This window comes from Aspergillus sydowii (assembly GCF_001890705.1).
Source record: "Aspergillus sydowii CBS 593.65 unplaced genomic scaffold ASPSYscaffold_19, whole genome shotgun sequence".
NCBI classification, from domain to species: Eukaryota; Fungi; Ascomycota; class Eurotiomycetes; order Eurotiales; family Aspergillaceae; genus Aspergillus; species Aspergillus sydowii.
In genome coordinates this window covers 161,948-189,326 of record NW_024467877.1, presented here as the reverse complement: position 1 = coordinate 189,326, position 27,379 = coordinate 161,948, and the positions used below count along the sequence as shown (strand labels likewise).

At 49.4% G+C, this 27,379-nt stretch overlaps 12 protein-coding genes across 12 annotated transcripts; 4 read left to right on the top strand and 8 right to left on the bottom strand.

Moving 5' to 3' along the window:
- Positions 1–30: 30 nt before the first annotated feature.
- On the top strand, positions 31–3,894 carry ASPSYDRAFT_164456 (uncharacterized protein; the record flags this gene model as incomplete). Its single annotated transcript, XM_040843264.1, has 1 exon — positions 31–3,894. The coding sequence occupies one exon, from the start codon at positions 31–33 to the stop codon at positions 3,892–3,894; it is 3,864 nt and encodes a 1,287-aa protein (XP_040696431.1).
- Positions 3,895–4,760: 866 nt separating this feature from the next.
- On the bottom strand, positions 4,761–7,550 carry ASPSYDRAFT_51749 (Pet127 family protein). Its single transcript, XM_040848350.1, has 4 exons — positions 7,285–7,550; positions 6,847–7,204; positions 6,721–6,784; positions 4,761–6,645 (listed from the first exon to the last, which is right to left on the bottom strand). The coding sequence occupies exons 1-4, from the start codon at positions 7,486–7,488 to the stop codon at positions 5,022–5,024; spliced, it is 2,250 nt and encodes a 749-aa protein (XP_040696430.1). The 5' UTR covers positions 7,489–7,550; the 3' UTR covers positions 4,761–5,021.
- Positions 7,551–8,049: 499 nt separating this feature from the next.
- ade1 (bifunctional aminoimidazole ribotide synthase/glycinamide ribotide synthase) lies at positions 8,050–10,582 on the top strand (the record flags this gene model as incomplete). Its single annotated transcript, XM_040850153.1, has 3 exons — positions 8,050–8,335; positions 8,392–8,919; positions 8,970–10,582. The coding sequence occupies 3 exons, from the start codon at positions 8,050–8,052 to the stop codon at positions 10,580–10,582; spliced, it is 2,427 nt and encodes an 808-aa protein (XP_040696429.1).
- An 845-nt stretch (positions 10,583–11,427) lies between these two features.
- act1 (actin ACT1) lies at positions 11,428–13,681 on the bottom strand. Its single transcript, XM_040848349.1, has 7 exons — positions 13,573–13,681; positions 13,427–13,457; positions 13,133–13,188; positions 12,932–12,962; positions 12,100–12,871; positions 11,817–12,048; positions 11,428–11,756 (listed from the first exon to the last, which is right to left on the bottom strand). Exons 1-6 carry the CDS (start codon positions 13,577–13,579, stop codon positions 11,818–11,820), a joined length of 1,128 nt encoding a protein of 375 aa, XP_040696428.1. The 5' UTR covers positions 13,580–13,681; the 3' UTR covers positions 11,428–11,756; position 11,817.
- Positions 13,682–15,191: 1,510 nt separating this feature from the next.
- fes1 (Hsp70 nucleotide exchange factor FES1) lies at positions 15,192–15,913 on the top strand (the record flags this gene model as incomplete). The annotated part of the gene is made up of 2 exons (XM_040850717.1): positions 15,192–15,590; positions 15,671–15,913. 2 exons carry the CDS (start codon positions 15,192–15,194, stop codon positions 15,911–15,913), a joined length of 642 nt encoding a protein of 213 aa, XP_040696427.1.
- A 644-nt stretch (positions 15,914–16,557) lies between these two features.
- On the bottom strand, positions 16,558–17,286 carry ASPSYDRAFT_164146 (UPF0220 family protein; the record flags this gene model as incomplete). The annotated part of the gene is made up of 4 exons (XM_040843231.1): positions 16,558–16,621; positions 16,677–16,774; positions 16,861–17,121; positions 17,176–17,286. The coding sequence occupies 4 exons, from the start codon at positions 17,284–17,286 to the stop codon at positions 16,558–16,560; spliced, it is 534 nt and encodes a 177-aa protein (XP_040696426.1).
- Positions 17,287–17,552: 266 nt separating this feature from the next.
- On the bottom strand, positions 17,553–19,231 carry ASPSYDRAFT_189156 (uncharacterized protein). The gene is made up of 2 exons (XM_040843615.1): positions 19,107–19,231; positions 17,553–19,052 (listed from the first exon to the last, which is right to left on the bottom strand). The coding sequence occupies exons 1-2, from the start codon at positions 19,156–19,158 to the stop codon at positions 17,680–17,682; spliced, it is 1,425 nt and encodes a 474-aa protein (XP_040696425.1). The 5' UTR covers positions 19,159–19,231; the 3' UTR covers positions 17,553–17,679.
- Positions 19,232–19,689: 458 nt separating this feature from the next.
- ASPSYDRAFT_164196 (Vps55 family protein) lies at positions 19,690–20,257 on the bottom strand (the record flags this gene model as incomplete). Its single annotated transcript, XM_040843238.1, has 3 exons — positions 19,690–19,823; positions 19,947–20,160; positions 20,219–20,257. 3 exons carry the CDS (start codon positions 20,255–20,257, stop codon positions 19,690–19,692), a joined length of 387 nt encoding a protein of 128 aa, XP_040696424.1.
- A 436-nt stretch (positions 20,258–20,693) lies between these two features.
- On the top strand, positions 20,694–21,613 carry pre5 (proteasome core particle subunit alpha 6; the record flags this gene model as incomplete). The annotated part of the gene is made up of 3 exons (XM_040843232.1): positions 20,694–20,731; positions 20,792–20,903; positions 20,981–21,613. The coding sequence occupies 3 exons, from the start codon at positions 20,694–20,696 to the stop codon at positions 21,611–21,613; spliced, it is 783 nt and encodes a 260-aa protein (XP_040696423.1).
- Positions 21,614–21,782: 169 nt separating this feature from the next.
- Positions 21,783–22,634, bottom strand: ASPSYDRAFT_62668 (LOG family protein; the record flags this gene model as incomplete). The annotated part of the gene is made up of 2 exons (XM_040850152.1): positions 21,783–22,476; positions 22,594–22,634. The coding sequence occupies 2 exons, from the start codon at positions 22,632–22,634 to the stop codon at positions 21,783–21,785; spliced, it is 735 nt and encodes a 244-aa protein (XP_040696422.1).
- Positions 22,635–22,874: 240 nt separating this feature from the next.
- Positions 22,875–24,301, bottom strand: med6 (mediator complex subunit MED6). Its single transcript, XM_040849412.1, has 3 exons — positions 23,974–24,301; positions 23,541–23,902; positions 22,875–23,474 (listed from the first exon to the last, which is right to left on the bottom strand). Exons 1-3 carry the CDS (start codon positions 24,068–24,070, stop codon positions 22,962–22,964), a joined length of 972 nt encoding a protein of 323 aa, XP_040696421.1. The 5' UTR covers positions 24,071–24,301; the 3' UTR covers positions 22,875–22,961.
- A 26-nt stretch (positions 24,302–24,327) lies between these two features.
- On the bottom strand, positions 24,328–27,237 carry pabA (aminodeoxychorismate synthase pabA). The gene has a single exon (XM_040848348.1). The coding sequence runs from the start codon at positions 26,982–26,984 to the stop codon at positions 24,534–24,536; it is 2,451 nt and encodes an 816-aa protein (XP_040696420.1). The 5' UTR covers positions 26,985–27,237; the 3' UTR covers positions 24,328–24,533.
- Positions 27,238–27,379: the final 142 nt, after the last annotated feature.

Below are 27,379 nucleotides of genomic sequence, written 5' to 3'. Positions count from 1 at the left end.
TTTCTCTAACTTCCGTGCTTCTTCCCCGTGATGGCGCAGAGTTTGGGAAAGAGAGAGCGAAGAAAGAGTCTTGGTGCGTTTGGCCCGCTGTCAACGACTTCCAATCCTGGTCCGATCCCGCTCGATCGTTCAACGACACACGATCCAAATGTTCTGAAGAAGAAACAGCGGCGTAATTCAGGTTTCTTTGGGGGCCGGAACCCCAGTCCAGTCGAAGCCCCCACCGGTCACCGCGGTCCTGGAACCGCAACCCCAGTCAGAGTGGCCTCATCGCCAGCCCTCGACGCTAACCCTCGGAGTCGTCAAAGACCACTTCAAAAGCGGCGGAATTCAGTCTTCGGCTCACTTCGGTCGCTCCATTCACTAGAGGATGATGACCCGGCTCGGTATTCTGTTGACGGTGATGATGGGCATGGGGTTGGATCGATTCTCTTACACCATGGCGAAGTTCAGATAACTGGAGGGGTGTGGAGGAAGAAGAGCCAGTACCTTGTTCTAACCGATACACATCTTGTTCGGTTCAAAAATCTGAACAAAGCACTGGAAATGTTCCCCTCCATCCCTCCGTCAATGGCTCGAGCATCCACCAACCGACAATCAATCGCCTCTATCAGCTCCCTACAAGATCCGCAGCTCGGCGCCATGGGTGATGCATCCACTGGCATTCCGCTGAACAGCATTGTTGCAGTCTACATGCTTGATGATGGAAAGCCATCGTCTTCGGTAGAAGTGGCATATATGGACGAACGGACCCAAAAGACCACCTTTATCCAAATGCAGACCCCGGACCTTCAGGAACTTAACCTCTGGATGGTAGGAATTCGATCCGCTGCTGAAATGACTCGCAGCACGGGCCCCATGCCCTTTGACCCAAGGGCATTGGACTGCGTTGTCAGGATGCTAGAGCACGAACGCGATTATGATCCTGAGAACTTTCGCATGTTTCGAGTGATTCAGATGGCATCCAGCAAGTCCCCGACGCGGGCGTCGTCGGACGAGCTCACAAAGCTGTCACCCACTGGATGCTATCTTGCCCTCGGATTGCACAAACTCCATTTAGTTGCACTGAACAAGTTCTCTACGCGCAGCTCTACGACGTCTCTAACCGATCTCGATACCGCAACACCCTTTGGCCTCATGAATTTGACCTCTTTGTCGATGGAGTGGGGTGACGATAGTCTGCACTTGACTTTTCGGGTTCCTCTCCAAAAGCCATGCTCAATATTCTTAGCGTCTGTCCACTCGCTCGAAATTGCATATTGGATCAGGCAACAGACGGAATTTCTGCGCCCACTCTGGCTCAAACAGCCCTATGATTTTATTGTACCCCGCGATCTCAATGACGAGAACAATTTCCCGCCAGTTTGCCTTGATGAGGATTATGGTTGCTTCGACCGAACTTTGGTCGCCTACTGCGCTAGTTATGGCATTGACACCTCCAACATTAGATATACGATCGACACGCAATGCGACGATGCGCCCTGCTTCAAGTTATTACGGCCGGCTTCGCCTCTCCGGAGTAAGTATACCGCCTTGGAGCTTATCGCGCTCATGCGAACATTGAGATATAATGAGTCATTCCGGTCGGTTTCTTTCAGCGGGGTCAGCCTGGATGCAATCCAAAGCCTGCGGGATATTTATGGGAATGACAAAGACGCGCTGTTGACCCGTGCGGATGCTCAAGTTCACGTTCCAGGACAGGAGAACTTGTCTGTCCTGTCACAGGAAATCCGGGCACTGAGTTTGAAAAGCAAGTGGCTCCGACGTTTAGACTTTTCATATACTCTCAGCAGAACACCCAAGTCTGACAGTGACAGTCATGACCCAGGCTGTGGGATCCCCGAGGCCATCTTTCCCATTTGTCGGCGAGAACTCACCAATGTTGATTGGGTCATTCTAAATGGTATAAAACTTGGCGATTCCGATCTTGACTACCTCGTCGACGCGGCTTCCCAGCGGGGAAGCCATTTCCGAGCGCTAGAGGTGGGAAATTGTGGTCTATCTGTCCATGATATTGACCTTCTTCTTTCCACTACTGTCGCCCAGGTCGCGAGTCTCGAGGCTCTGAATATTTCTGGTGTACAAGGTCGCATAAAACCTGATATGTTACAACAGTACCTTGGTTATTTCAGCCGACTTAAGAAGCTTGACCTATCGCGCATCGCGAGGACCTCGGGTCCTGAGCCGCTTATCACAGCTCAAAATTTGTTTAATTGGCGGCTCGAAGAACTCTGTCTTAGTCAAACTCCTGTCAACAGGGAGACCGTTGATGCCATCGCCACCTACCTGGCAAGTGATCGTTCCGAATGTCTACAGGTTGTCCGACTCGATCAATGCGGACTCACTGGGCAGGATGTAGCCATTTTCATGCACTCATTGGCAGTAGTCCCGCATGGCCGTGATGTCCATCTCCACGTTAATGACAACCGGCTAGACCTTGGGATTTCTTATCTTTGTGATGCCATCGCTCAAAATAAAACCCCGTCTCATTTATCCATGAGGATGATCGATTTCAAGAAAGAGCAACAATTTCAGGATTTGGCCGAGGCTCTACGCAAGAATCACACTCTGAGGTATCTTGATATTTCGAAGGCATCTCTTCCGTACGATGCTGGGCCGGAGACCTGCAAGTCGCTGCAACTGATGTTTGAAGAGAACGATACCCTGGAGGACCTGGATATTAGTGGTGATAGCGCCCCGCTGGATATGGCACGCTTCGGAATTGGCCTCAACCTGGCTTTGACTGGTTTGAAAAAGAACGACTCGCTGAAGGTGCTGAGGATTGAACACCAGAAACTCGGATTACAAGGCGCAAATACCCTAGCTTCGGTGTTGGAAAACAATACCAGCTTACACGAGGTTCACTGTGAGAACAATGACATCAACCTCCAGTCATTCACGGTTCTAGTTAACGGGCTTCAAAAAAATCGATCTTTGATAAGCCTGTCATGTATGGACCGCGATAGAGCCAAGTCACTCGACAAAGTACGCCGAGAGATTGCAAATGTGAAAAGGGAATTGAGTGCCTCTCAACATCCGACGACGAATTCTCTACGTCGATCATTGCACGCCGCGATCAATGTCAAGAATATCTCTGTCGGTAGTAAACTGGCCAAACACTCGCATTCTTACGGTCATATCCGTGCTACTGCAAGCTCACTTTCGGCTGTTGACTCTAGGCCGCCCATGGATGACCAAGTGGAAGCCATCCTTCAGTCGTTGAGTTCAAAATGGGACGCAGAAGTCTCCCGTCTGCGACGATACCTCTTCAGAAACTTCAACCTAGTTAACGGTATAAGCGATGATGAAATTGGCATCACTGGCGATGATGCCGCTAGTGATGGACGTCCTGCAACTGCTGCGAGCCTTGGGACCATGCTGGAACAACTCAAGCTTGATGTGGCGCTAGCTACGAATGAAATCCAATCGACCACGTCTCAGACACCATCACAAACGAGCGGGACGGATAAGAGCCCGCATCTGGAGATATTCCAAAGCCTTGATACAGAGAATAACCTGGACGATGAGCTACAGAAATCACCGTACCTATCGTCCTATTCAAGTCACGTTTCTCAAGCTCTGCCGTCGGACCATGCTGCTTCAAGTGCGTCGGCCCGCTCTGCTCTTCCAGTTCCGATGATGCCATCCGCTGTGAGCAAGTCTAGCAGTATCCGCAGCGCTCGTACCTCGAGCACTGTTTCCACGAGTACCGGCACAGGTGCAAGCGCAAGGAGCGCATACGGAGCCGCATCCTCAACACTGAGAGGCTTCCTCTCGTCGAGAGAGCGGAAGAAGATGGATACCATGAAGTCTGGAACAGTGTGTGTATCCGGAGATAGACCACCAACTTTAGATTGGTCTCCACCTCACTTTGACCTAGGCGACTTCCGTTAGGTCACCCATGCTTAATCAAGAGCTCCTCCATACGCCTCAAGCTTCTGAAACTCCGGACTAGACCTATCTCAAGATATATGAGGCTAAATGATCAACCATTTGAACACCATCTTCGCTACTCGAAACTGCTCGTTGTTATACCACGACCTAAAACTTTGTTTGACGCTCCCACTCGCTCGAGTTCCTTTGTTCCTACTATAAATAAGCAGGTCTACAGAAGTCCTCGTCCTCTTTATACGCTCGATACCCTCACTTTGATCTTACCTACCTTACGACAATCGGCATTGTACCCAGCTCGTTCATCATTTTCTTTTCTTTTTCTACAGCTTCATCCGTCCATCTAGGTATGGACTGTTCGTGCAAAAGACAAATACTTGTCTATTTTGATATGCTTCTGGCGCGTTTGATGCACAAGTCGACTGTCGTTATACAAGCTCCATCTTGAACATATCCGACAGTCATTAGGAGTCCGGCAGGATACTCTTTGTTCTTTCTTGCATTTCACAACATGACTTAATTGTTAATGACATAGATTTACTCGGTTTTGGGAAGAACCTTCTAGCCCAAGCCACGGGCTCTATTGCTTGCTGTCTGTCATATTTTGTGGAACGGCGAAATGCGTGGAAATTGACCGGTTTTATTTTCAGCATACCCGTTACCTACATACTAGTCGATACTTGCGGGTTGGGTGTACATATATAAACGGCAGGAATTATGTATATATACTGTCAATTATCGACTTGCCTTTGGTCCATCGTGGTTTTGCTCGAGTTGTAGCTGGTGATATTCTTGTTACAGCGTCCGCATATTTGCTTGATGTGTGGAGTAGAAGTGGTCGGTATTATCGAAATACCATTCCACCATAAAAAACCAGTAGCGGTATTAGCCTGTCTTTCTATTGCATGAAATGCCAACAGCTATGGATGGAATATTCAGAGGGCAAGGCAAACTCAACAGGTACACACAAAATCCCCCCAAACGCCGTTGCTCTGTGTAATTGAGGCCTCGAAAACTCAACGCTCAGAATTATATTACAGGGTACAATATATAAACCAACCCAAAAGTTCAAGTATAATACAGACCTCAGAGAGGAAGAAGGAATCTATCCAATATAAAAACATCATTTATCAATGCTCCACACCGTCCAAAACAGTGACCCCATTCTTCCTGTCATATTTATCCTGCGCTTTACGAAGTTTCCGGCCCTCGTATGCCAGTCGCCTCAGTTTCTTGAGGTACGCCGTCTCGCCCGAAAAGTCGTCCTTTCCTTCAAGAAGGGTCTTACGACGGTGCTGGCAGGCATTGTAGAAACTCTTAACTTTTGGACCTTCCAAATCAGTTAATTCGTATTCAACGCTCCAGCTGTCATCTTCAGTGATATCGTAGGGACGGCCAACAGGGCGGCCATTCACACGGTTTAGCGCCATGAGTACCATCCCGGACAACTCACGGTTATCACTATCGGTTTTCGAAGAGGCTCCTGTGTCGGCTAGGTCTTCTGACTTTGGCGGGGTGTCCTCAATGACTTCATTCTTAGCGGCGGCAACTTCAGGCTCTTGTGTATCTGCAATGGCTTCATCTTCAGCGGCGGCAACTTCGGGTTCTTGATCTTCCTGAGCAGGGTCTCGGCCATCTGCATTGGGGGCGTATTTTAGGATACGTTGTTGATAGGCATCGATTTCTGCCTTGTTCCTAGTTTGAATGGATTCGATTTCTTCGTCGGTGACGGGTTCGTAGAAGATGTACATGAATGGCGTCGTGGTGTCTCTGGTCTCAAAGTGGAACCGGAGAGACTTTCCAGGGTATTTTTCGGTAGCCCTGTTGAGTACTTTGTTCCAGAGCTGCAGGCTTAGACGGAATTCACCGTCACCCAGCGCTGTGTCCGTTTGACCATGTATCGCTTGATCCATTTCCGACAGGCTTATGTACTGGAAGCCGAAGATTCGTTCAATATTGTGGAACGCCACAAAAATCCCGTCCATGCGCCCAATACGAACCTGAAGTGAATACTTGAGGAAAGCGGCGCGAATCATATCAAAATACTCGCGTTCATACGACTCGTACTTGCCAAAGCGCGATTTGATCTGATATCCCAGGCCGGCCTCAAAGTTGCGCGCATCCATTCTAATAGATATGACTGCACGTGTCTTCAGATCAAACATTCCGGTACCAGGAAGGCGTGGGTCATGGGCATCAAGTTGAGATCTCATCAAGAAATCTCCCATGGTTGAGTAGTGGTAGGATTCCGGCAAAGACGCCTCTTCCTCAGGTGTGATCTTGTTCTGGTGGGATCTCCGGTAGCGCTCGAATTCATCTTTGGGTAAGGTGAGAAGCTTCTCCATCGATTTACCTAAATTCATGAGGATGTTGGCCGAATCAAACTCCTTATCGGCATCTATCGCATAGACACCATCCTTGTACCGCAAAATCATGGCAGCAGGCGCGCGCATTATACGTGTGAAATTCTTTGCATCATCGTCGAATCCTCGAGAGAGCGCATCCGTATTGATGGGGCGCCACGCTGACAGTAGGTAATGGAAGTGTGACAAAACGCTTGTCATGCTTGAAGACGATCCTATATATTTCTTGTTACTTTTTATCGCCTCGGTTCGCAATATTTCGTCTCTGGATGACGTGATATAGTCTTTCAGGGCTGCAAAATCGAATTCGGTAACAGGCATTATGGAACCCAAGTATGGATCGAAGTTGAAGACATGAGATCGCGGATCACGAAGGTGATAGACTCCAGGACTAAACAAAACGGACACAACTTGTTAGCTTATTTGATGCGGAGATAAAAAGTACGAAGGTGAGAATATGGCTAACTTGAAAAGAACTCTCTGTAGGCCATAGGCCAAATTTGGCACCGGTTGCGTCGGCACGTTAAGCTCTTTATATCAATCAGTTTTGTACTTTTTGGAACCAACGAGGGGGGTTGTATATTGCTCGCACCTTTAAAATTTTGCCGTGCCAAATACAGTTTGTCACGTCGTCGCCCTGTTGCCGAAGACGTAAATATTCCAGGAAGTGGCGGGAACACACTATATTTCTGATCGAGAGGCTGTGAGTCCCGGGGTGTTTTAATTTGTTGGATAAGGTTCTTCAAGTTGTTTTCAACACCCTTTTTCTTGACCAGGGGTTTGCTACCCGGTTCCCTGGCCTTAACTCGGTCATGATCAGAACGAATTGCCCGGATTTTGTTTACAACGGAGTTTCGCAAGTGTTTAGGCTTGTCCTTCGCCGCATTGTCTGTGCGAGGGCTCCATGTCGCCGATTTTGTTTCTCGCAATGGCGGCCGCGTTTTCGGCTTCTGATCGCAAAGACGGGGTTAGTCTCTGAACACTTCTGCTGACCGGTCGGTGAACGGGGATATTCAGATTAGCCACGAACCTTGTGTAGTGGCGGTCGAACACCTTGAGCAGGTGATTCATCGGGCTTGACCTCTGAGTCTCCGTTGCCGGCTTCTGCGCGCGACAAACGAGTGCTGCGAAAGGCGCGAGTCTGAACATGGCCTTCCAGGCGGATTGCTAAACAGGAAAAGCAGACATTATCACGAAAAGGGTCTGACACAGACCGTAACGATGACCGAAACATCCGGTCCGAGTACACGTAGAAGGCCTCACAGAGTCAATTGAAAGGAAACCTCCATGTGCCGGTGGGAAAGGTAGTTGGAGTGCCCAGGCGCAAACACGCGAGTCTCATCCATATTTTTTTTCTGCCGCTCAACGCCGCCTCACCGCCTCTGCTGAAGCAATTACCGCTGTACCATACGATACCCGGCCGTACGAGTCTGCCGTACCGTAATTGATGCCTCCGAGTCCGGGGAGACTTCGGAGCAAAAAGTAAAAAGCCCCGCCGTGCCGCAAATCAGAAAAAAGTTGCTCGACGGAGTCAAGTTGGTTTTTGTCTTCTCTACAACAGTTATCTGCTGTCTGGCGGCTCGTCTCTTGCTAGACTTCTCTCGAGGTGAGTTACTTGGATCTTCTGCCATTGATCGAAATTTATCAGTCCTAGTGCTGCTGCACATTGATGGAGGGGCATGCACGAAAAGTGCCCCTCCAGCGTCGCCAATTTTGCGCTATCTCTGAATCATATGTGAGAACTCAATCTAATACTCTCTCTGTAAATAACAGGCTCGAGAACGTTATCCCCACCATGGCACAGGAACAAGAACGTCTGCGCGTCCTCATCGTTGGCAACGGTGGACGTGAGCATGCTCTAGCTTGGAAGCTGAGCCAGTCTCCGCGAGTCGACATAGTCTTTGTCGCTCCAGGAAATGGAGGTACTGCTGCGGGTGCCCACAGCAAGATCGAGAATGCCAATGTCAAGGGGAATGATTACCCGGGACTGGTGGCTTTCGCCCAGAAGAACCAAGTCAATCTCGTGGTCCCAGGTCCTGAGGCGCCCCTCGTAGATGGGATTCAGGGATATTTCCAGGCCGGTTGGTACTCCTGTACTTTCTGATCTCGATATACCGATCATTAATTGGACATAAAGTCGGTATTAGGTGCTTCGGTCCGTCAAAAGCGGCAGCGCGCATGGAGGGCTCCAAAGCCTTCTCGAAAGATTTCATGAAACGCCAGAACATCCCCACTGCTGCCTACGGGAACTTCACGGATTACGAAAAGGCCCGCCAATATCTTGATAGTGTGTCGCACACCGTTGTCATCAAGGCCGACGGATTGGCTGGAGGAAAAGGTGTGATCATTCCGACAACAAAGGAGGAGGCCCACCAGGCGCTGCGGGAAATGATGGTCGACCACCAGTTTGGCGATGCTGGAAACGAGGTTGTCATTGAAGAGTATCTTGAAGGTGACGAGCTCAGTGTCTTGACCTTCAGTGATGGCTACAGCATCAAGTCCCTCCCCGCCGCTCAGGACCACAAGCGTATCTACGACGGAGATCAGGGCCCCAATACGGGAGGTATGGGCTGTTACGCTCCCACGCCAATTTCTTCGAAGCAGGTTCTTGAAGAGATTGACCGCACTATTGTACAACCGTCGATTGACGGAATGAGGCGAGAAGGTACGTTCCCAACAGTCACACCTATAACTGTCAATGCTGACAACATCTAGGGTTCCCGTTTGTTGGTATCCTATTTACCGGCCTCATGATGACCAAGAATGGCCCCAAAGTTCTCGAATACAACGTTCGTGGTGGAGACCCGGAGACACAGACTCTTCTCCCCCTCCTGAGTGATGACACGGATCTGGCAGAAATTATGGTGGCCTGCACGGAGCATTGGCTTGATGGCGTCTCCATCAAGGTCAAGCCCGACTTCTCCACCACTGTCATCGCCGTTGCGGGTGGATACCCCGGTGCGTATGCCAAGGGTAAAAAGATCACTTTGGATCCAACTCCGGAGGGTACCCTAATCTTCCACGCCGGAACCAACCTTGCTGGAGATGAGCTGCAAACTGCAGGTGGACGAGTTATCGCATCTACCGCTACAGCAAATAGTCTTGAAGAAGCTCTGAAGAAGAGCTATGCGGGTATCGAGACGATTCACTTTGAAGATGTTTTCTACCGCAAGGATATTGCTCACCGTGCCTTCCGACAACGTGAGGCACAGCAGTCCCTCACCTACGCCTCGGCCGGAGTCTCCATTGACGCGGGAAATGACCTTGTCAACAAAATCAAGAGCAATGTTGCAAAGACCAAACGGCCCGGAACCGACGCTGTCATTGGAGGCTTTGGTGGCCTCTTCTCCCTCGCAGCAGCCAACTCCGCCTATCACCCCGAGTCCCCAACTCTCATTGGAGCCATCGACGGTGTCGGGACGAAGCTCAAGATTGCTCACGCAGCAGGTGTACATGACACCGTTGGTGTCGACCTGGTCGCTATGAACGTCAATGACCTTATCGTCCAGGGTGCAGAGCCGCTCTTTTTCCTCGACTGTTACTCCTGCGGCAAGCTAGACGTGAACACGGCCGCTGCCTTCGTCACTGGTGTCGCCGAGGGTTGTACGCAAGCCGGTTGTGCTTTGATTGGTGGCGAAACCGCCGAGATGCCCGGTCTTTTCATTGACGACAGCTATGACGCCGTCGGTGCTGCCGTCGGTGCCATCAATACTTCTGGCCCTAACGCCCGCACCATCCTCCCAGACACATCAGCCATGAAGGATGGCGACGTCCTCCTCGCCCTGGCGTCCTCCGGGCCCCACTCTAACGGATACTCCCTCGTCCGCAAGATTGTCGAACGCTCAGGCCTCAACTACAACGACGCTGCCCCCTTCACCATGCCTTCTTCCCCCAGTGAACCCCTCACCCTCGGCCGTGCCCTCCTAACCCCAACCCGCATCTACGTCAAGCCCCTCCTTAAAGCATTCTCTGCCTCATCCCCAACCGCCATCAAGGGTCTCGCCCATATCACCGGCGGCGGTCTCGTCGACAACGTACCCCGCATGCTACCCAAGACCCTCACCGCGCACATCGACGCCAAGACATGGCAACTTCCCCCCGTCTTCTCATGGCTGAAGAAGAATGGTAATGTCTCAGCGCACGAGATGACACGCGCCTTCAACTGTGGTGTTGGCATGGTTATCGTCGTCGAGAAGGGTTCTGAGGCTGTCGTGAAGGATCTCCTCGAGAAGGAAGGCGAGACCGTCTACCAGGTCGGTGAACTCAAGGCCAAGGTTGAAGGTGAAGAGGAATGTATCGTTTCGGGACTTGAGACGTGGGACGCATAGATAATAGAAAACTGGTTTGGTTGACTGCCGGCAAGAGGTTTCTGGTATGAATATTCAACTACTACGTACGATCATGCATATATTGGGATATTCGAAAAGAGAAAAGAATGGCTTATGTTTAATATTTACGTTCATGACATTACACGCGATATCACTCAAATATTACTACTTATAGTTGACTTTATATTATAGATCCCTTGGTGGGTTTCCGATCTACGGATTGCTAGAAAGATAAAAGCTATTTAATACAGTATGATAAAATACATGACAATGTCCATACATTTACTTATTTTCCTATCTATTGACGTCTTCTCGTCTATATCACTTACGGCAATGAAGGCCTTGGCCTGGATCAAGCCAATGAATGCTGTCGGGGCAATAAGCTGGCGCTTCAATTAAGGGTGAGACCGAGTTTGATTATACTTTAGGCAAAATGATGCTCTAATAAAATTGAATTCAGGTTTTTTGCATGAATTGAGCCAGGACTTGACATGTCGTGCGCTGTGTACTTGCAACACAATATACTCCTTACCGTATCCAATTGCCCTAGCATCTCATATACTTCCTTGTCATTACAAATTGAACACGAGCTCTGTACTAGGTATATTTTAGTTAGACTACTTGTTCCGTACTATACTGATATCGAGTTCGCTGTTGGTAACGGGCTGGGGAGAGAGAATGTCGACAAGTTCAAGGGTTGCAAGAGATGAAACGGGTCCGGCGAGAGAATAGAACCAAACAAAGACCACAACGGCGAAAGGTTTATCAACCGCACAGGAAATCAAACTTCTCAGCAGATGTGCTCGAAGGCGGACCACATAAGGAAAGAAAGCAGTCCAAATATGAAAAAAAAAAAAAGCAGATTCAAACAAGGATTGAAACTATATGAGAGGAAGCTTTCACCGCACTGGCAATAGAATCCATGTACAGTATCCATCGACTTTTCTTGCCTTCGGTCTCCACAAGCTGCTATTCGAATTTAACCCCCTGCGCCGAGCGACAAGCGTTCTCAAACAAACCATCTCTATACCACAGCTAAAATCAAAGTTCCTTTTTCAGGCATTCTTCCTCCTAGTGCAAGTCAGAGACGGTCCGCAAGTCACCGTTTGTCTCCGTTTGGTCTTTTAATACAACAGGAAATACGCGACAACGACAAGATACAACAACGCAAGAGCTGCAAATAAGTTAGAATTCAAAATCACCTTGTATTGGATAATATTGCGTCCAGTCATACCTTAGAAGCACTTGCGGTGGACGATCGAAGGACCGCTCTCGTCGTACTCCTGCTTGGAGATCCACATCTGTTGGAAGGTGGACAGGGAAGCCAAGATGGAACCACCGATCCAGACGGAGTATTTACGCTCAGGGGGGGCGATGATCTTGACCTTCATGGATGAGGGCGCAAGAGCGGTGATTTCCTTCTGCATACGGTCGGAGATACCGGGGTACATGGTGGTACCACCAGACTATCAAATTGTTAGTACCAGCCAAGCAGGATAGCGTTAAGGAAGACGTACCATGACAATGTTGCCGTACAGATCCTTACGGACGTCAACATCACACTTCATGATGGAGTTGAAAGTAGTGACGTGGATACCACCGCTTTCCAGACCAAGCACGCTAGGCTGGAAGAGAGCCTCAGGAGCACGGAAACGCTCGTTACCAATGGTGATGACCTGACCATCAGGAAGTTCGTAAGACTTCTCAAGGGTGGAGCTCTGGGAAGCGGTTTGGATCTCCTGCTCGAAGTCAAGAGCGACGTAGCAGAGCTTCTCCTTGATGTCACGGACAATTTCACGCTCAGCGGTGGTGGAGAAGGTGTATCCGCGCTCCGCCAAGATCTTCATCAGGTAATCCGTAAGGTCACGACCAGCCATGTCGACACGGGAGATGGCGTGGGGGAGAGCGAAACCTTCGTAGATGGGGACAACGTGGGTAACACCATCACCAGAGTCAAGGACGATACCGGTGGTACGACCGGAAGCGTACAGAGACAGAACGGCCTGGATGGAGACATAGAAGGCGGGGGCGTTGAAGGTCTCGAAGACGATCTGGGTCATCTTCTCACGGTTGGACTTGGGGTTGATTGGGGCTTCGGTCAAGAGAACCGGGTGCTCCTCAGGGGCGACACGGAGCTCGTTGTAGAATGTGTGGTGCCAGATCTTCTCCATATCATCCCAGTTCGTCACAACACCGTGCTCAATGGGGTATCTGAGCGTGAGGATACCACGCTTAGACTGTGCCTCATCACCGACGTACGAGTCCTTCTGGCCCATACCAATCATGATACTGTTTGGAGAGTCAGCTGCCACCGCCCAGTATAATGGGGGATAATTGAGGGAAATTTACCCATGGTGACGGGGACGACCGACAATGGAGGCTTTGCCAGATAGTTAGCAACCGTGTACCGCTGGGTATACTACTGTTCACCGCCCTGAAGTGCCCAGCGTAGCGGTGGACACCACTTCATTGAGCAGACTCGATGAAACGCATGATGGGGACTCCAGGTGGTGAAAGAGCTGTAGATAGAGAATTGAGGGGTTGACTTACGGAAGACGGCACGGGGAGCATCGTCACCGGCGAAACCGGCCTTGCACATACCCGAACTAAAGCAATCCGAGTCAGCATATTCAACAACGGTAGGCTATGAATTATAGATGCAGAATAGCTGAAGCTAATCATCATGAATGGTTTTTTATTATGAATAGAGGCCAATATCCAGCCAGCATGTTCAGGGCGGTTAGGTCGTTGCGACCTGCGTTCGGGCGGAGGCGAGTGTTTGGGGGCAACAATGGAGGGTGGGATGGCATCTACGATGCCATCAAAAACGCAATCAAGACATACCCATTGTCGATAACGAGAGCAGCAACTTCTTCTGTACACAGTCGAAAAAAGGCAGGTTAGCGCAAAGTTGACAGGTGAAGGATGTGGAGGGGAGGGGGAAGGGAACAAGCGAGGGAAGCAAGGCGTTGAGGTGGCAGAAACCTTACCTTCCATGGTGTCTAGGGATGGATTAAGAAGCGAACTGGGGCGAAAAAAGGGGGTAACGAAACGAGAAGAATTATAGAAAGGAAGGGAGGAGGAGAGTTGATGGCAAGAAGAGGGAAAATGGGATGTGGTTGTTGGGGTGAGAAAGTGGAGGGAGAGAAGGGGAGAGAGTCGAGAGTTTGGTGGTGGCCGGTGGTGGTGGTGGAGGTGCGAGGGTAGCGGTAGGCGGAGTAGTCAGCAGCTACCGTGCTCCCTGTGTTTTTCTGTCCAGCTCGAGCGGAAAGGGGGCTGGATGGGGGCAGTTGGTCAAGTTCGCTCCAAAGTTGCTATGATTAGGCGCCAAAGGGGGCTTAGTCTCGTCTAGTCCCAGTCGCTGTCACCGCCACACAGCTGTCTGATACTTGCATTTGAAGAAAAATACAGTCGCCGCTCAGCTGAATCCATTATTGGATTTATACGACTACGGCTCGCCTTACGGATGTTGCCTCTCAAGGCAGAATGATTGTTTCCTAGCAGCTGAGGTGTCCTTCCCGGCCCAGGCGATGATGAATCCTCGTGGGGCAGGCCGTGAAATCCAAGGCTGCGATGATGGTTCAGCCCGGCGTGTTCCAGTTTCCAAAGAACAGGGTCCTTCAATCGCTGCCTCTTATTCGTTCTATTCTTATCGGCGCCATCCCAGGCATCTCGAAGCAAGCGGCAATAAGCATGATGACGACTCACTCTTCTTTGGATGCCAATGCCTGAAGAAGAATCCAGGCTTCCAGATTCTTTACCCCTCGCCCTAATCAGGAAGGTGTGTGTGCCTGAAGAGACAGTCGGGTGCCCCTTCTTGGTTTTTAGTAGAGACTACCAGACTGGTCAACGGAGTACAGTTCTAGTCTGTTCCTCGGGCTGTTAATGCTTCGTGCCGTTTAGAATCATGATCACCAAATCTTGGACTGAAGATCGTCTACCTGACCGCCTTTTTAGTTTTCACGATCAGACGGGCTGGACTTTTTACAATGCCATTGCCAAAAAACAGTCGAAAGTATCAGTTTTACGACAGACAAATTCGAATTTTCTGTTATGTATCACGGCGATATACCCATTATGTACTTCGTATTCCAAGCCTGGCGGAGATTAAGCCGCATAGTTTTACTGTATGACAGCATCGCGGGGCTCAAGCATGGCGGGGTAACGAAGACTTGAACATGAAACCACTAAAATTGGATAAATGCACAGATATTGAGTTCGAAGGAGATTGCGTTTTGACACAGCAATCAAGACACAGCAATAAATCAGCAGCACTGCGCATGCAGTGCTCCATGCGTGCCTGCTATGGTGTCTAATTAGCGTAGAACAAGGTGGAAAGTCATCGCTGGAACGTGAAGCGTCTGGATCCGACAAGAACCGTTCTTCGGTTTCATCCTTAACTAACCTCTCCTGCCCTATTACTTTTTTCCCTTGCCAAACTTGCAAGCACATTTTTTTTTCCCGACACATAATATCGAACAATTTACTGTTTGAATTGAACATCTACTTCGGGTCTGTTCTTATATTTCGTTATCCACTAAATCGCATTTGCCGCAAATCTTGCCGCCCCAGAAGAAAATATTCAAAGTCTCGCGTCACATCCTACACCATGGACCCGAATATGAACAACCTCCTCAAATGGGGAATCCAAAACTCCACAAATGCCCAACAACCATCCGACTCGAATAGCAATGGCTCCCAAGCCCCGCGCACCAACGTCACGCCGCAGATGCTCAACGCCCTTTTCGGTGGCCCCTCCGAAGCCGATTTGATGAAAGCCGCCATGGAAGCCCTGCACTCGGAGGAGGTCGATCTAGAAAACAAGTTGGTCGCATTTGACAACTTTGAACAGCTTGTTGAATCCATTGATAATGCGAATAACCTCGAACCCTTGGGTCTCTGGACTCCGCTCGTTGAACTTCTTAAGCATAAGGAACCTGATATGAGGCGGATGGCGGCTTGGTGCATTGGAACAGCGGTGCAAAATAACGAAAAGGCACAGGATAAGGTGTGTATTTCCCCTCGACAGTCTCATACTGTCTTAAGTTTCTAGTGCAAGAAATGTAAGCTAACGACGTACCTAAATAGCTTATTGTCATGAACACTATTCCAAATCTCGTCTCGCTATCCACAGAAGACGTTGACAAGACTGTCCGCAAGAAGGCTGTTTATGCTCTCTCTTCTGCCGTCCGTAACTATCAACCAGCCATGAACGAGTTTGTCAAGCATCTCCCAGACGGATACGCCAGCGGCAAAGTTGACGCAGGCGACATGGACACCATTGATGCGATCATGGATAAACTGAGGGCGCACCCGGGACCGTCTTCGTAATTGAACGCCACTTTTTCCCACGAAATGGAAACTTAATTCTGATATCTCACGATCTTTCTACGCACTCAAATCACGTGTGCGTATACGATAGGTAGCCGGCTTTTGGCGACCTCCCCCGTCACTTCTATTTGGTCACCTGAGGAACTTTTTCGAGTCTCTGTTGATATAATATGTGCCCACAACGGGCACCCTCGGTAGAAGGTGCCGTCTTCTGGGGTCGCTACGACAGGGCGCATTCGCGCGTATACAGACTCGATCGCTTTTGTTAATAGCAAAGACAGCTGTCCTCCCTTTGCTGTTAATCACTTATCGCCATCTTGCATATGGTGATATATTCTCTGACATTGGTGGAGGAGCAAGCCATGGCTCGGGAATGGTATAAGATAAGAAGCTATATCACCGAGACTTATAATAAGTAAATAGAGGTAATAAAAAGAATGATCTGAACATGCATCACAAAACCGTCTACGCCATCCCATAAACAGATATGTAGTATAATGCACAAGCTGACTCGCAGACTGAAACTCAAGAAAACACGCACGATGATAAAACATAACATTTAATAATCATATAAAACCATCTCAAAAGTAATATACTAGAGAGAACGGACTCTCACACAGTGCCCAAAGCAACCCGATCAGCTTCTACAGCGCGAGGTTATACGTGTAGTCATCTTCAATGTTCTGAGAAACCCAAAGGACAATCGAACTACATAGAGTTAGCAAACGTTCTGAACCACCTTACAGGTATCATCCTATCTTACCTGAGCATGATCAGTCCATTCGAAATAACGTTCGCGATCCCGAAGTATAAAATCGACAATTCGTAGTCTTTGAGAAGGTACTTGAGAACCATAACCGTCTTAAGATCTAAGTTAGTATACCATTCCCCGCGAATAATACCTCGGAAATAAGAGGCCTAAATGAAATGTCATCTGGAAGACATACCACACTCCCAGCCAGGCCCCCAGCAAGCAATGCAAATCCCAGGAAGAGCACAAAGCGCGCCTTCCACGCGACACCGTTTCCACTGTAACTGAAGCTATCGGCTTGCAGTCGTGACTTCTCTATCGAGTTGATGACAAGCATGCCCAGCGCGGAGCAAATGCCGGGGATCCAGTCGACGAACTTGACGTGGACGTCCGAGTCGTTGCGGTAGCTGTGCGAGAATGCCGCGGCATCGATCAAGAAAAAGAACCCAAGTGAGAACTATACAACAGTCGATTAGTGACGAGTTACGAGAGATGCTATGGAATGATAGACTGGGGGCTTTACCAATGCGCCTGCTGCGTAGACGCCGGAGTTGCGCACGGTTGAGTTGTTGAGCCATTCTGGCTTCGAGAAGCGGAATAGGCGATTGTCTGAACCGTCCATGTTTGGAATGGTGGTCTTCTGTGTATATAGGTATTCCAGTCGGGAAAATTCAAACAGAACAGCGTGTGTTGGATATCGCGATTGTCGCTTGTACTTATGCTGGCTCTGACCGGAGGCTGGATGACGGATGACGATGCCCACAGCTGTCCGGACCTCGGAAAATCCGGTTCCGGAGTATACACTGGACGCACCACAGGCTTGAACCATGCAGCATGAGAAGTGCAAGAGGTCCTCACGGCAACTTGTCTAGGCGCAGATTCCTTGCGAAATAGGCTTACGATTTCATTAGAGAATTGATAAATAGCCCATAAAATCCGAAGTTCTAACACCTTTGAATGCAAACAGACTATATACTTCGTAACTTCATTGCCTCGTAGCTCGGGCCAGCCAGCTTTAATGTTCCTCCTCGCAAAATAGTTTCAAAAATCCATCAATATATGTCATTGCTTTTCCTTTCTCCAGAATAGGGGCCGTCGATTTCGAGCCGTCCTCGCTCATGGCTGGCTCTTTCAGGTATTTCCGTAGCGCAAATGTGGACGCACGATAAGTCGCGTGGTACATGGCTTTGAATTCATCTTCATCACTGCATGAATTAGAAGTAGACAGAGCCGTGCTGTCACCAGGACCATGTGAGTCCTTTCCTTCGTTCTGAGGGGGTGCCACATCGTTATGAGATAGTTTTTTGTTAGAGGATGTAGGTCGAGTGGTCCGGTTGAACCCATACAGCCGCATACAGGTCAATATGGTTCGGGTTATGATGTTTTTATTATCGGAGATGATAGTCTCTGCGATCTTCAATCCCGGATCCTCCTTGCTTTCAGAGGATAGTAATGCAGGGGAAAGCACGCTTTCCCTCCGCGACGTGGCTTCCGTTGACGGTCCTGGCGCCGGTGTCCCTCGCTTGGTGGAATGTTGACGCGCATGGCCTCGGCTGCTGCTGGGCCGCGAATGCTCGGCACGGGTTTCTAACCCCTTGTTAGGATTTAGATTCGAGCTGGTCGAGAGCGATCTGGACGGGTGGGAAGCAATCTTGCTCAATATTGGAAGGTTAGGTTCCTCTGATTCTCGCTTGACGCTGTAACCTTGTAGCTGTTGTGAAGGCTGTGAAAGGTTTTGGGCCATCAACAGCGATACAGCTTCGCCTCCCTTGTGTCGTACTCGCTTATGATGTTGCGCTACGGATTCAAATAACGTTGCCACACGCTTGCGCTTTGGGCTTGGGGAATGAATATCTGGAAGAAACTGTGCGAACGGTTCATGACCAGCAATTGTTCCGGGCTCCTCGCGATTCGGAAGGGCTTGTGCTCTGGTAATAAGGGACGCAGAAATCGGCGATGCATATATCCTCAATTCCTGGTGAATGGTACCCGAAACTGCCTCTTCTGTTTCGGGCGAGGACGATACGGGTGGCGTAGGCGGCCGCTCATACGAAGTTGCGGTTGACAGAACGCCGTACACGAGCAGGTCGGTGGTGGTTGGCCCTGAGGCTCTTGGTCGTGTCGCGCCATTTAGGTTCACGAGAAATCCAACCGGGCATTGAATAGTCTGAAAGCGGTCCAAGTAATCATCCTCTAACCATATATTATCCAGCAATTTGTGCTTCAGCCATCGTGAGGTTTCCGGGTCACTTGTATGGAGTTCGAGGTTCGGGCCAACGCGAGCGTAAAGTGGAATAAGAGCTGGGTTAACGAAGGACTTAAATCCAAGATTAGAGAGCTTGAGTATATCTGACTGCCAACTAGCAGATCGATCGATAAGTCGTAGACCTGGGAATTGGTTAACTAACCGTTTCAGAGCCCTGACACGAGACGCAAACCTACCTTGTAGTCGTGATTGATCATCCAGCACAATTGCACCAGACCAGATATCCATCTTCAAATCTCTCCACACCTCTCAATATACATATCATAAGCTCGTCATATTCCGGGGTGAATGCTGTTGGTAACTAATGGGCTGGTTGCATGATTAACACGACGCGAGCCAAATAGGAAAGCGCGTTATCACGTGATCTTATTACTACTATGTATCAACTGCGACATGAGAACAATTGCCTTTAGATAGTTGGAAACTCGCGGTCCTTAACTATTTTCGTATGAATAACAGGAAATGAGATTCCGTTTTGCAACCTCTATATATAACCGCACAAAAGTGGCTATAATACATCAAATAATCATATCACCGAATAACGTACGGCTAGTAAGGGCAGAATATCGCATGAAGCCCACATCAAAAACGCCCAGCATACGTCGAAAAAAGAAACATTCATTGAAGTATTGAAGCATTGGAAATAATAAGTAACGGGGATTCTCTCGATATGCGATATAGGTTTGTGGAGTGTACAAGGATGGCTCAATGTTCCGGTAATGAAATTCGCATCCTTTCATCGCAACATATCTTTAGTACTCAGAATTCTTCTTGTTCTCTGAAAAACATGGAGAAACTGATGATCGTTCCATAAATCAACAGACCGCCGACAACGGACATAATCATGGCGGGTACTTGGATCGCACCGCTGTGCGCGAGAACGGCTGGAAGAGCTGAGGACATATACATTAGCTCGAATTCACGAAGCAATAGAGGGGTTTTATATGCTAGAAGAAAAGCGAAGCACTCCATGACGGCAAAAGTTCAATCGCCTGGGGTAGGTTCAGTTGACATACCAATGCCCATCAAGACTAGGAATCCGGTCAAGAAACGGCCAAAGTCAGCGGCCGCATTGCCGGAGCTGTCCATAAAATCATCTGGATTTGCACATCTTGAACAGATCCAGTTTGGGAGCGGCGCAATAACGTAGGTCGCAACAACAGTTAGTGGCAGGAAGTTGTGCCAGAGAGCCGAGGAGAGGATAACGAGGAGAAAGCCAATGGCGAGAACCTGTAAGAGGAGTTAAGGATTAGCCAACACTTTTGAACGGGACCAGGACCAGCCGTACAAATGAAAGCGCGATGATTGTTTTCAGTCCAGCGGTCATGACTGCGGAGACGCAGGTGCGTCAAGCTTTAGGCAGCGGGTAGATGTTGTAGGGATCCTTTGCGTAGGTGGGAACCGGCTTCAATGAATACAAACCCAGGACGGGACGAAGTTGAGGATAATTCAACGGTTTTGTCTCAACCGGTCTACTTCGTCGCAAGATGAACAATGAATGAATGCGGGTGACGTGAGGTTGGATTCGGGCGGCAGCTGAGGCTTGGCAGCTTGAGGCGGCCAGGCTCACCACCAGCCTTCGTGGAGCTTCCTTTGGGACTCCATGTTTTGCGTCAGTTGCTGTCTGCCTGGTATCTCGCTTTCGTCTCCCCATCAACTTTCCTTTTGAATTCCTGCTCCCTGGTTTATCTACTCCAGGAGATAATTACATATTCGTTAAATTTTCATTTCGAGCATAATATCGCCCAGCTCAAGCTCTCAAGATGTTCAGAAACAACTACGACAACGATGCGGTCACCTTGTATGAGCTCTCCATTTAAGCCTCCGAAGATCCTTGGGCTAACTTTTCGTTCCAATGAAGCTCCCCGCAAGGCCGGATATTCCAGGTAGAGTATGCGCAGGAGGCAGTCAAGCAGGGTTCCGTCGTGGTTGGTCTGGTCAATAAGACACATGCCGTGCTGGTTGGTCTTAAGGTTCGGGACCCCGTCAAATACATCAACCATCATATAAACGGGGTTGAACGGAATCTAACATCGAATTACATTTATAGAGAAACGCCGAAGAACTCTCCTCATACCAGAAGAAGATCATCGAGGTCGACTCGCATATGGGTGTCGCTATCGCCGGTCTGGCGTCAGACGCCCGTGTACTATCCAACTACATGAAGCAACAGTGTCTCAGCTCCCGGATGACTTACGGCCGACCTTTGCCTGTGAATCGCATTGTCAACCAAATTGCAGACCGTGCTCAAACAAACACGCAACAGTACGGAAAGCGACCATATGGTGTTGGTCTGCTCGTTGCTGGAGTGGATGAAGCTGGCCCTCACCTATTCGAGTTCCAGCCCTCCGGCATGGCCCAGGAGATGCTCGCCTGTGCTATCGGAGCACGGTCCCAGATGGCCCGGACCTACTTGGAGCGCAATCTAGACAAGATCACAGAGTCTTCTCGGGACGAGCTCGTCACCCATGGACTTCGTGCTCTCAAGGAGACTCTTTCCCAGGATAAAGAGTTGACGGTGGACAACACATCTATCAGCGTGGTGGGCCTTGCAAGCGATACCGGAAAAACTGAGAACTTCAAACTTTACGAAGGCCAGCACCTCCTTCCGCTCTTCGAAGCCCTGGACCGGTCGGACGCCGGCGAGACCAAGGAGACTGAAACGATGGAGGTCGATTCATAAATGTGAACTTACGCCATAGACATGAAAATGCCTTACTCCTGATATCGGGAATAATATGACAAGATTTCCATTCATGCCACACCATGTTTTATCCGTAATTGACATTGTCTAATCCATATCTAGCTTGTACTATTCACTCTATTCACGTGCCGCGACTCGCTCCCTTCATTTACTCATCTGACCAATTCAATTGGTATCTCCCCTCACTCACCTGATATTGCACCAGCTTCGGCCATACCTCCTCAACGGTCTTCGCCTCTACCAGGATCCCTCCATTCTCCTTGGATACATACCCCTCCCTCACCGAGTTTTTCACCCACTCCAACAACCCATCCCAGTACCCAGCAACATTCAACAGCACAACTCCCAGGTGATGGATCCCTAACTGATTCCACGTTGTCATCTCCATAACCTCCTCAATCGTCCCAAAGCCCCCAGCCAGCGCAACAAACCCACTCCCGGGGCCTCCTTCTTTGACCTTCTGCGCCATCGTTCGCTTTCTAGTATGCATGTCCGCAACGATCGTCGTAAGTCCGAATTCAGAAGACGACGCCCCGCTATCATCAACAACCCGCTCGGCTTCCTTCCCCCCGCCGCCTGCAGTACTGGCCGCTGAGGACGTCGAAGGCGTCTTTTCCTGGTTCTTGCTCTTATAACCTGGTTCAACGCTCACAAGAGCACGCGGAATAATTCCGTGTACGGCGTTGGGGCCCGAGAGGGATACCAGCGTGCGCGCGATCTCGCCCATCAGGCCCTTTGTGCCGCCACCGTAGACGAGCTGGATGTTGTTCTCGTGGAAAATCTGGGCGAGGCGTCGGGCGGTATCCATGTGTGCGGGGTTAGTGCCTTCGACGGAGCCGCAGCTTGAGAAACTTCATGTTAGCCTTATGCTTTTAAGTAAGGAGCGGTTTGTTTATTCTTTCAGTAGCGGGATAAAACGCAAGTATAGCGGGGGAGGGGCAAGGTGTCGCAGAACGTACAAGACGCAAACTACGGGGCGTTTGGATTCGGGGGTTGTCATTTTGACTAAATTAAATTGAACTTCCGCAAGTGATTTGAGAGAATTTCTATGGTCTAGAAATTGGGAAAATACACGTTTTGTTATGATTAATGGGCAATATTCTGGGGCGGCGAACTCTCGGGGTTCACTTAGATAGGTAATGAGATGAGTCATGGAGGGGCTTTGCAGGCACCGCAAACAACTATGATAGTTGCGTCCCTTTCCACCCAATGTTAAGTTGTTCTGGATGATTTATCGGCATACACATATCACGAGGGATGTTTTGCTTGGGCCCAGATGCATGATTTCACTGGCTATGGGTATCACAAAGTCAACATACACTCGAGGCTAACTACCTGGTTTGCTCTTCTTCTTCCGCTTGGGCTCCTCTACTGTGCTGCCTTTATCGGAGGATTTCCCTGGCGTATCAGCCTTGGTTTGTGGTGTTCCAATTCGGCCTGGAGCGGCAGTGCTCGGGAGTTGTTGCTGTTTCGAAGTGGCGCCTCGGTCTGTATCCCCTGCCCTAGACAAAATAAAGGATCCCGGCTCTCCCACCAACGGAGTCTCATCCATGAACTCGTCTCCATACCGAGCTAGAAGGTTAAATGATTCTGCCAGAGTCATCATGTCACTCACTGAAGAGCTGGCGTCTGCTTGCGATCCGGTAAAGGATTGCGTTTTGTTTGTTGCATCGTCCGGCATTGGCGTGTTCTCTTTGCTTGTCTGCGTCTGTACGCCTAGCTGACCTGCATCCGTCGATTTCGGCGCGGGCGGGAGGTACGTGTGTCCATGTGACGGTGTGAAGTTGGGTAATGTCGATGCAGTCTTCATCAAGCTTGAAAGAGAAGTGACTGCTGAAAGCTATAACGAGGACGCAATGTTAGACCTGCCAGCACTGAACAACCAATGCTGGACCGCAAAACATACAATTCTGTTCCCTAAAATACTTGCAGCCGAAGGGGCCATGTAGATGCAGTCCCCAACCACAAAGAATGTAGCTAAGGCCACGACCTCGTCTTCAAAACCCGATCGTTTCCGCCTCATCTGTTTCCGAATCACCCACACGTTGGACGGCTCATGTGCAAACTGGGCATTCGATCCCGCTGCGGCCTGTAACGGATCGTAGCCAACTATGAACTCTAGGCCTTGCATGGTCTTCAAGCGGCCCTCGAAGGCTTCTCTTGTCTCCACGAAGTGACGGAAGGCTTCATTGTAATTCGCTTGGATGGCTAGGGAGGCATTGTTCGAGGTCGCATCGAAGAAGGGAGACTCGGCGAAGTAGAAGAGGACTAGTCAACGAAGACAATTAATTGCATCAATCAAGACAAGAACTCGAGAATTCAGCGAGGGAGATCCCTACTGTTATTCGAATGGAGATATCCGCCCATCATCTGTACGTGTGATGGAGAGCGCCAGAGAATTTCCTCCAACGCGGAAGGGTCTTGTGTGCCGGCCATGCTTAACTGTTACCGCAATGAAGAAATAAGTGAGCTAGGTATCTGATAGAGAACAAGATTGCCTAGTGAAAGGTCTCGAAGCTCGGGCCAATAGGTACTCCGCGGAGGATGAGCTCGGTTTGCACCGTTTGCAGCTTGGTATAGAACGAGGGCAAAGAGAAACATCAAAACAATTGAAAATCGTTGAGTTTCATTAAAATTTATGTAAGTGACCTTTGAGTTAAGTCAAGGTCCAAAATTTAAGGTTTTAAGCCAACTCCGCCAATTATGCAACCAAAAACGCCAATTCCCACGCTGAGTGTTGAAACCGACTGTCTAACCATTTGTACATTATTCACATCAATCGTTCAAGGGCAACTGTTGAAATCGTTGCCATGCAATATGTACGTCAAAATGTCAACGATAGAAACCATTTTTCCGTAGTAATTTGAGTGACACCTCGTACAGTTCGTATGCGGTATTATTACGCATGTGAAGGCATGAATATTCCAGAGACGGTCCGGAGCTTGGTGAGCATTTCATCCCATTCACCTTCAGCGCTGCTCAGCATGGTAACCGCACCGCCAGCACCGATTCTCCATTTCTGAATATCAGCTCGGTCATCCGAGGAGCTGAAAGCGGAGCGAATCAGGACAGAGAAGCTTCCTCCTCCTCCAAGGTCGAGGAAGCCCATAACTCCAGAGTAAATGCCACGCTTCCGGCCTTCGATTGAAGAAAGGTGCGTGCAAGATCGTTCTTTCGGAGCGCCAGTCATCGACCCTGGGGGAAGACACCTTTGTAATGCCGTGAGTCCATATCCCAGCATATTCGATGACTCTAGCCGCGGTAGACCTTTCGCAGCATAGCCGTGTCGGCAGGGGTCAATATGCCCTTTGACGTGGGTGACCATTTGGTAAACTCGCCCATGGTCCTCCACTTCAAGCAGTTTTTCTACGTGAACGTTGCCCGCACCGCAGATGCCGTAGAGATCATGCCGTATGAGGTCCGCAATCATAAGATTCTCAGCCATTTCCTTGGTAGAGCCAAGAATTTCTCGTGCCCTTTCCATCGTCATACTGTCGGATTTCCTCACAGTGCCTTTCATTGGCTTCATCTCCAATGTCGAGTGCCGGTCCCAGTTGAGGAAGCACTCCGGGCTGCTGCTCACAATTTTAACATTTCCGAGCCTCGCGAAGGCGCTGAATGCGGCGGGATTATATTTCCGTAGTCGCTTGTACAGTATCCAAGGAAAGTCCATGCGCTCAGCAGTGGTATCTGGGGAGGGTAAAGTGATTGATGTTTCGCATGTGAGGCACAACTCATAGGACTCACCCGCTCTCAGTTCGTTTTTGCAAGCCTCAACCTGGCTTCGATATGATTCTTCAGTTGGGAAATGAACCACCCCCCTAGTCAAAATTGAATCCAGGAACTCTTCATCAGCAATGGAATTCCCGGAAGATGGGGGGACAATGACGCAAAAGAAATTCTTCAGCGTGTTCACGGCATAATCTAGCCAGCCAGCTGGTAAATTATCCTCTTCCCTAGTAGACTGTACCGTTACCCGGCCAGTCTCATTATCCACAACAATGCTCCTCTCAGTCCATATGAGACTAACATCGGGCGGGTCTTCAGTACCGGCAATGCCTAGAGAGGGGTGCTCGTTTTGAAAGATTCCACTCTCGTGCTTCGGTTGAGCAAGACAGGCCAGGCCTAGCTCGTAGGAAAAATAACCAAGAAACCCTGCCCAAAAAGGAACTTCACTGTCGCCCGACTCGACTTTCTTTAAGTCCACCAAATATCTTAGGATATCCCAAAACTGAGACACTGATGAGGCCGCTTCAACCTTTGCGCTTGCAGCTTCTGGAGAATCATGTATGCTGGAGAATGCTCGGGAACGTTGCAGTGATAGAGACTGCTCCTCAGAATAGTATTCAAGCCTCCAGCTGCCCGGACTTGGTACAGATATGATACTATGTTTCCCGTTCGACTGAAACAGGACAGCGGGAAGACGTGGGTCGTTGAAGATTTCGCAAATTCCTTCAGTATCTGGTTGACGTGTGCTGACAGACCGAAAGGCGCACTGCGCCGAAGATGATGCACACCAATTTACCATCGTGTAGGCAACATTTGGCAGACTCGTTTCTTCGCTTGACGGTCGAATGATATTGGTGGGCAATGTCCCATATCCTTCGCGGTTATTGCTCTTATTGTACTTGACAGACATACTCCACCACTTGCGGAGCAGCTCGTTGCATGCTTCCCGGTCAGACTTGCAAGATTCAGGATGAAACTGTACACCCCAGAAAGGCTTTTTCCTATGCCTTACAGCCATTGGAATCCGCTTCGTAGAAGAGGACGATGCATCTGATTCAGTGGAAAACCAAGCAAGGATATCAAGATCCGAATTCGGTGTTGAGTCCTCCAGATCATCAAACATGGCATAAAGTGAGTGATATAGAGTAACATCCAAATCTCGTAAGTCTTTGAAAATATCCCTCTGCATCGTTGTAATTCGATGAACCTGTCCGTGCAGAGGCTCTGGTAGTCGCCCTACAGAAATCCCGTGATGAAGACACAAACTCTGGAATCCAAGGCAAATACCCAAAACGGGCAGCGTATGTGAGCTGCTGATATTCCAGATATCTGCCATAACGCCGACATCTTCGGGAACATTGGGGTCCCCCGGTCCTGGCCCCAGGACGACCGCATCGTAGTGGTGAAGAAATTCCACCATGTTGCCATCCGGCCATTCCGCATCAATCATCATCACTGTAACTCGGGCTCCAAGGACCTCTTCTATCATTGCAACGACATTGTAAGAGAAAGAATCATAAGCATCAATATAAAGTATACTTCTTTGCCGGGGCCCTTGATGATCGACTCCCGTGTCATGATCAGTATTGGGCGCTGTCCAGTCGCCAAGTAGTGGCGCCATTTCGGAAGGAAGTGGGAATATATGGGAAGAATCGTGATATTTTAGCGAAGAACGAAAGCAAAGCAAACCTGGTAGAGATGATGGAAGTATGGTAGAGTAATCGGGTGCAAAAAAAAATAAAATCCGCGCCTTTCTATACCACCAGACGACAGCACTAAAAGATGACTGGCTGGCTGATAGTAGGCTGTTTTGAGTTAATTTGAAAGACACGCACAACCATTGTCTATCTTTGATTCGAAGTGTGCATGATGGGGACGCAAGTACTTCTTTTGAACGTCCTGGTCTGATGGTGGCGGAAGCGGCAAAGATGAAGATTTCCCCGGGAAAAGGTTAGGGACCTGTGGGGCCTCGAACCGTTCCACATCGCCACGCTGGTTTCAACGTCTTTTCTACAA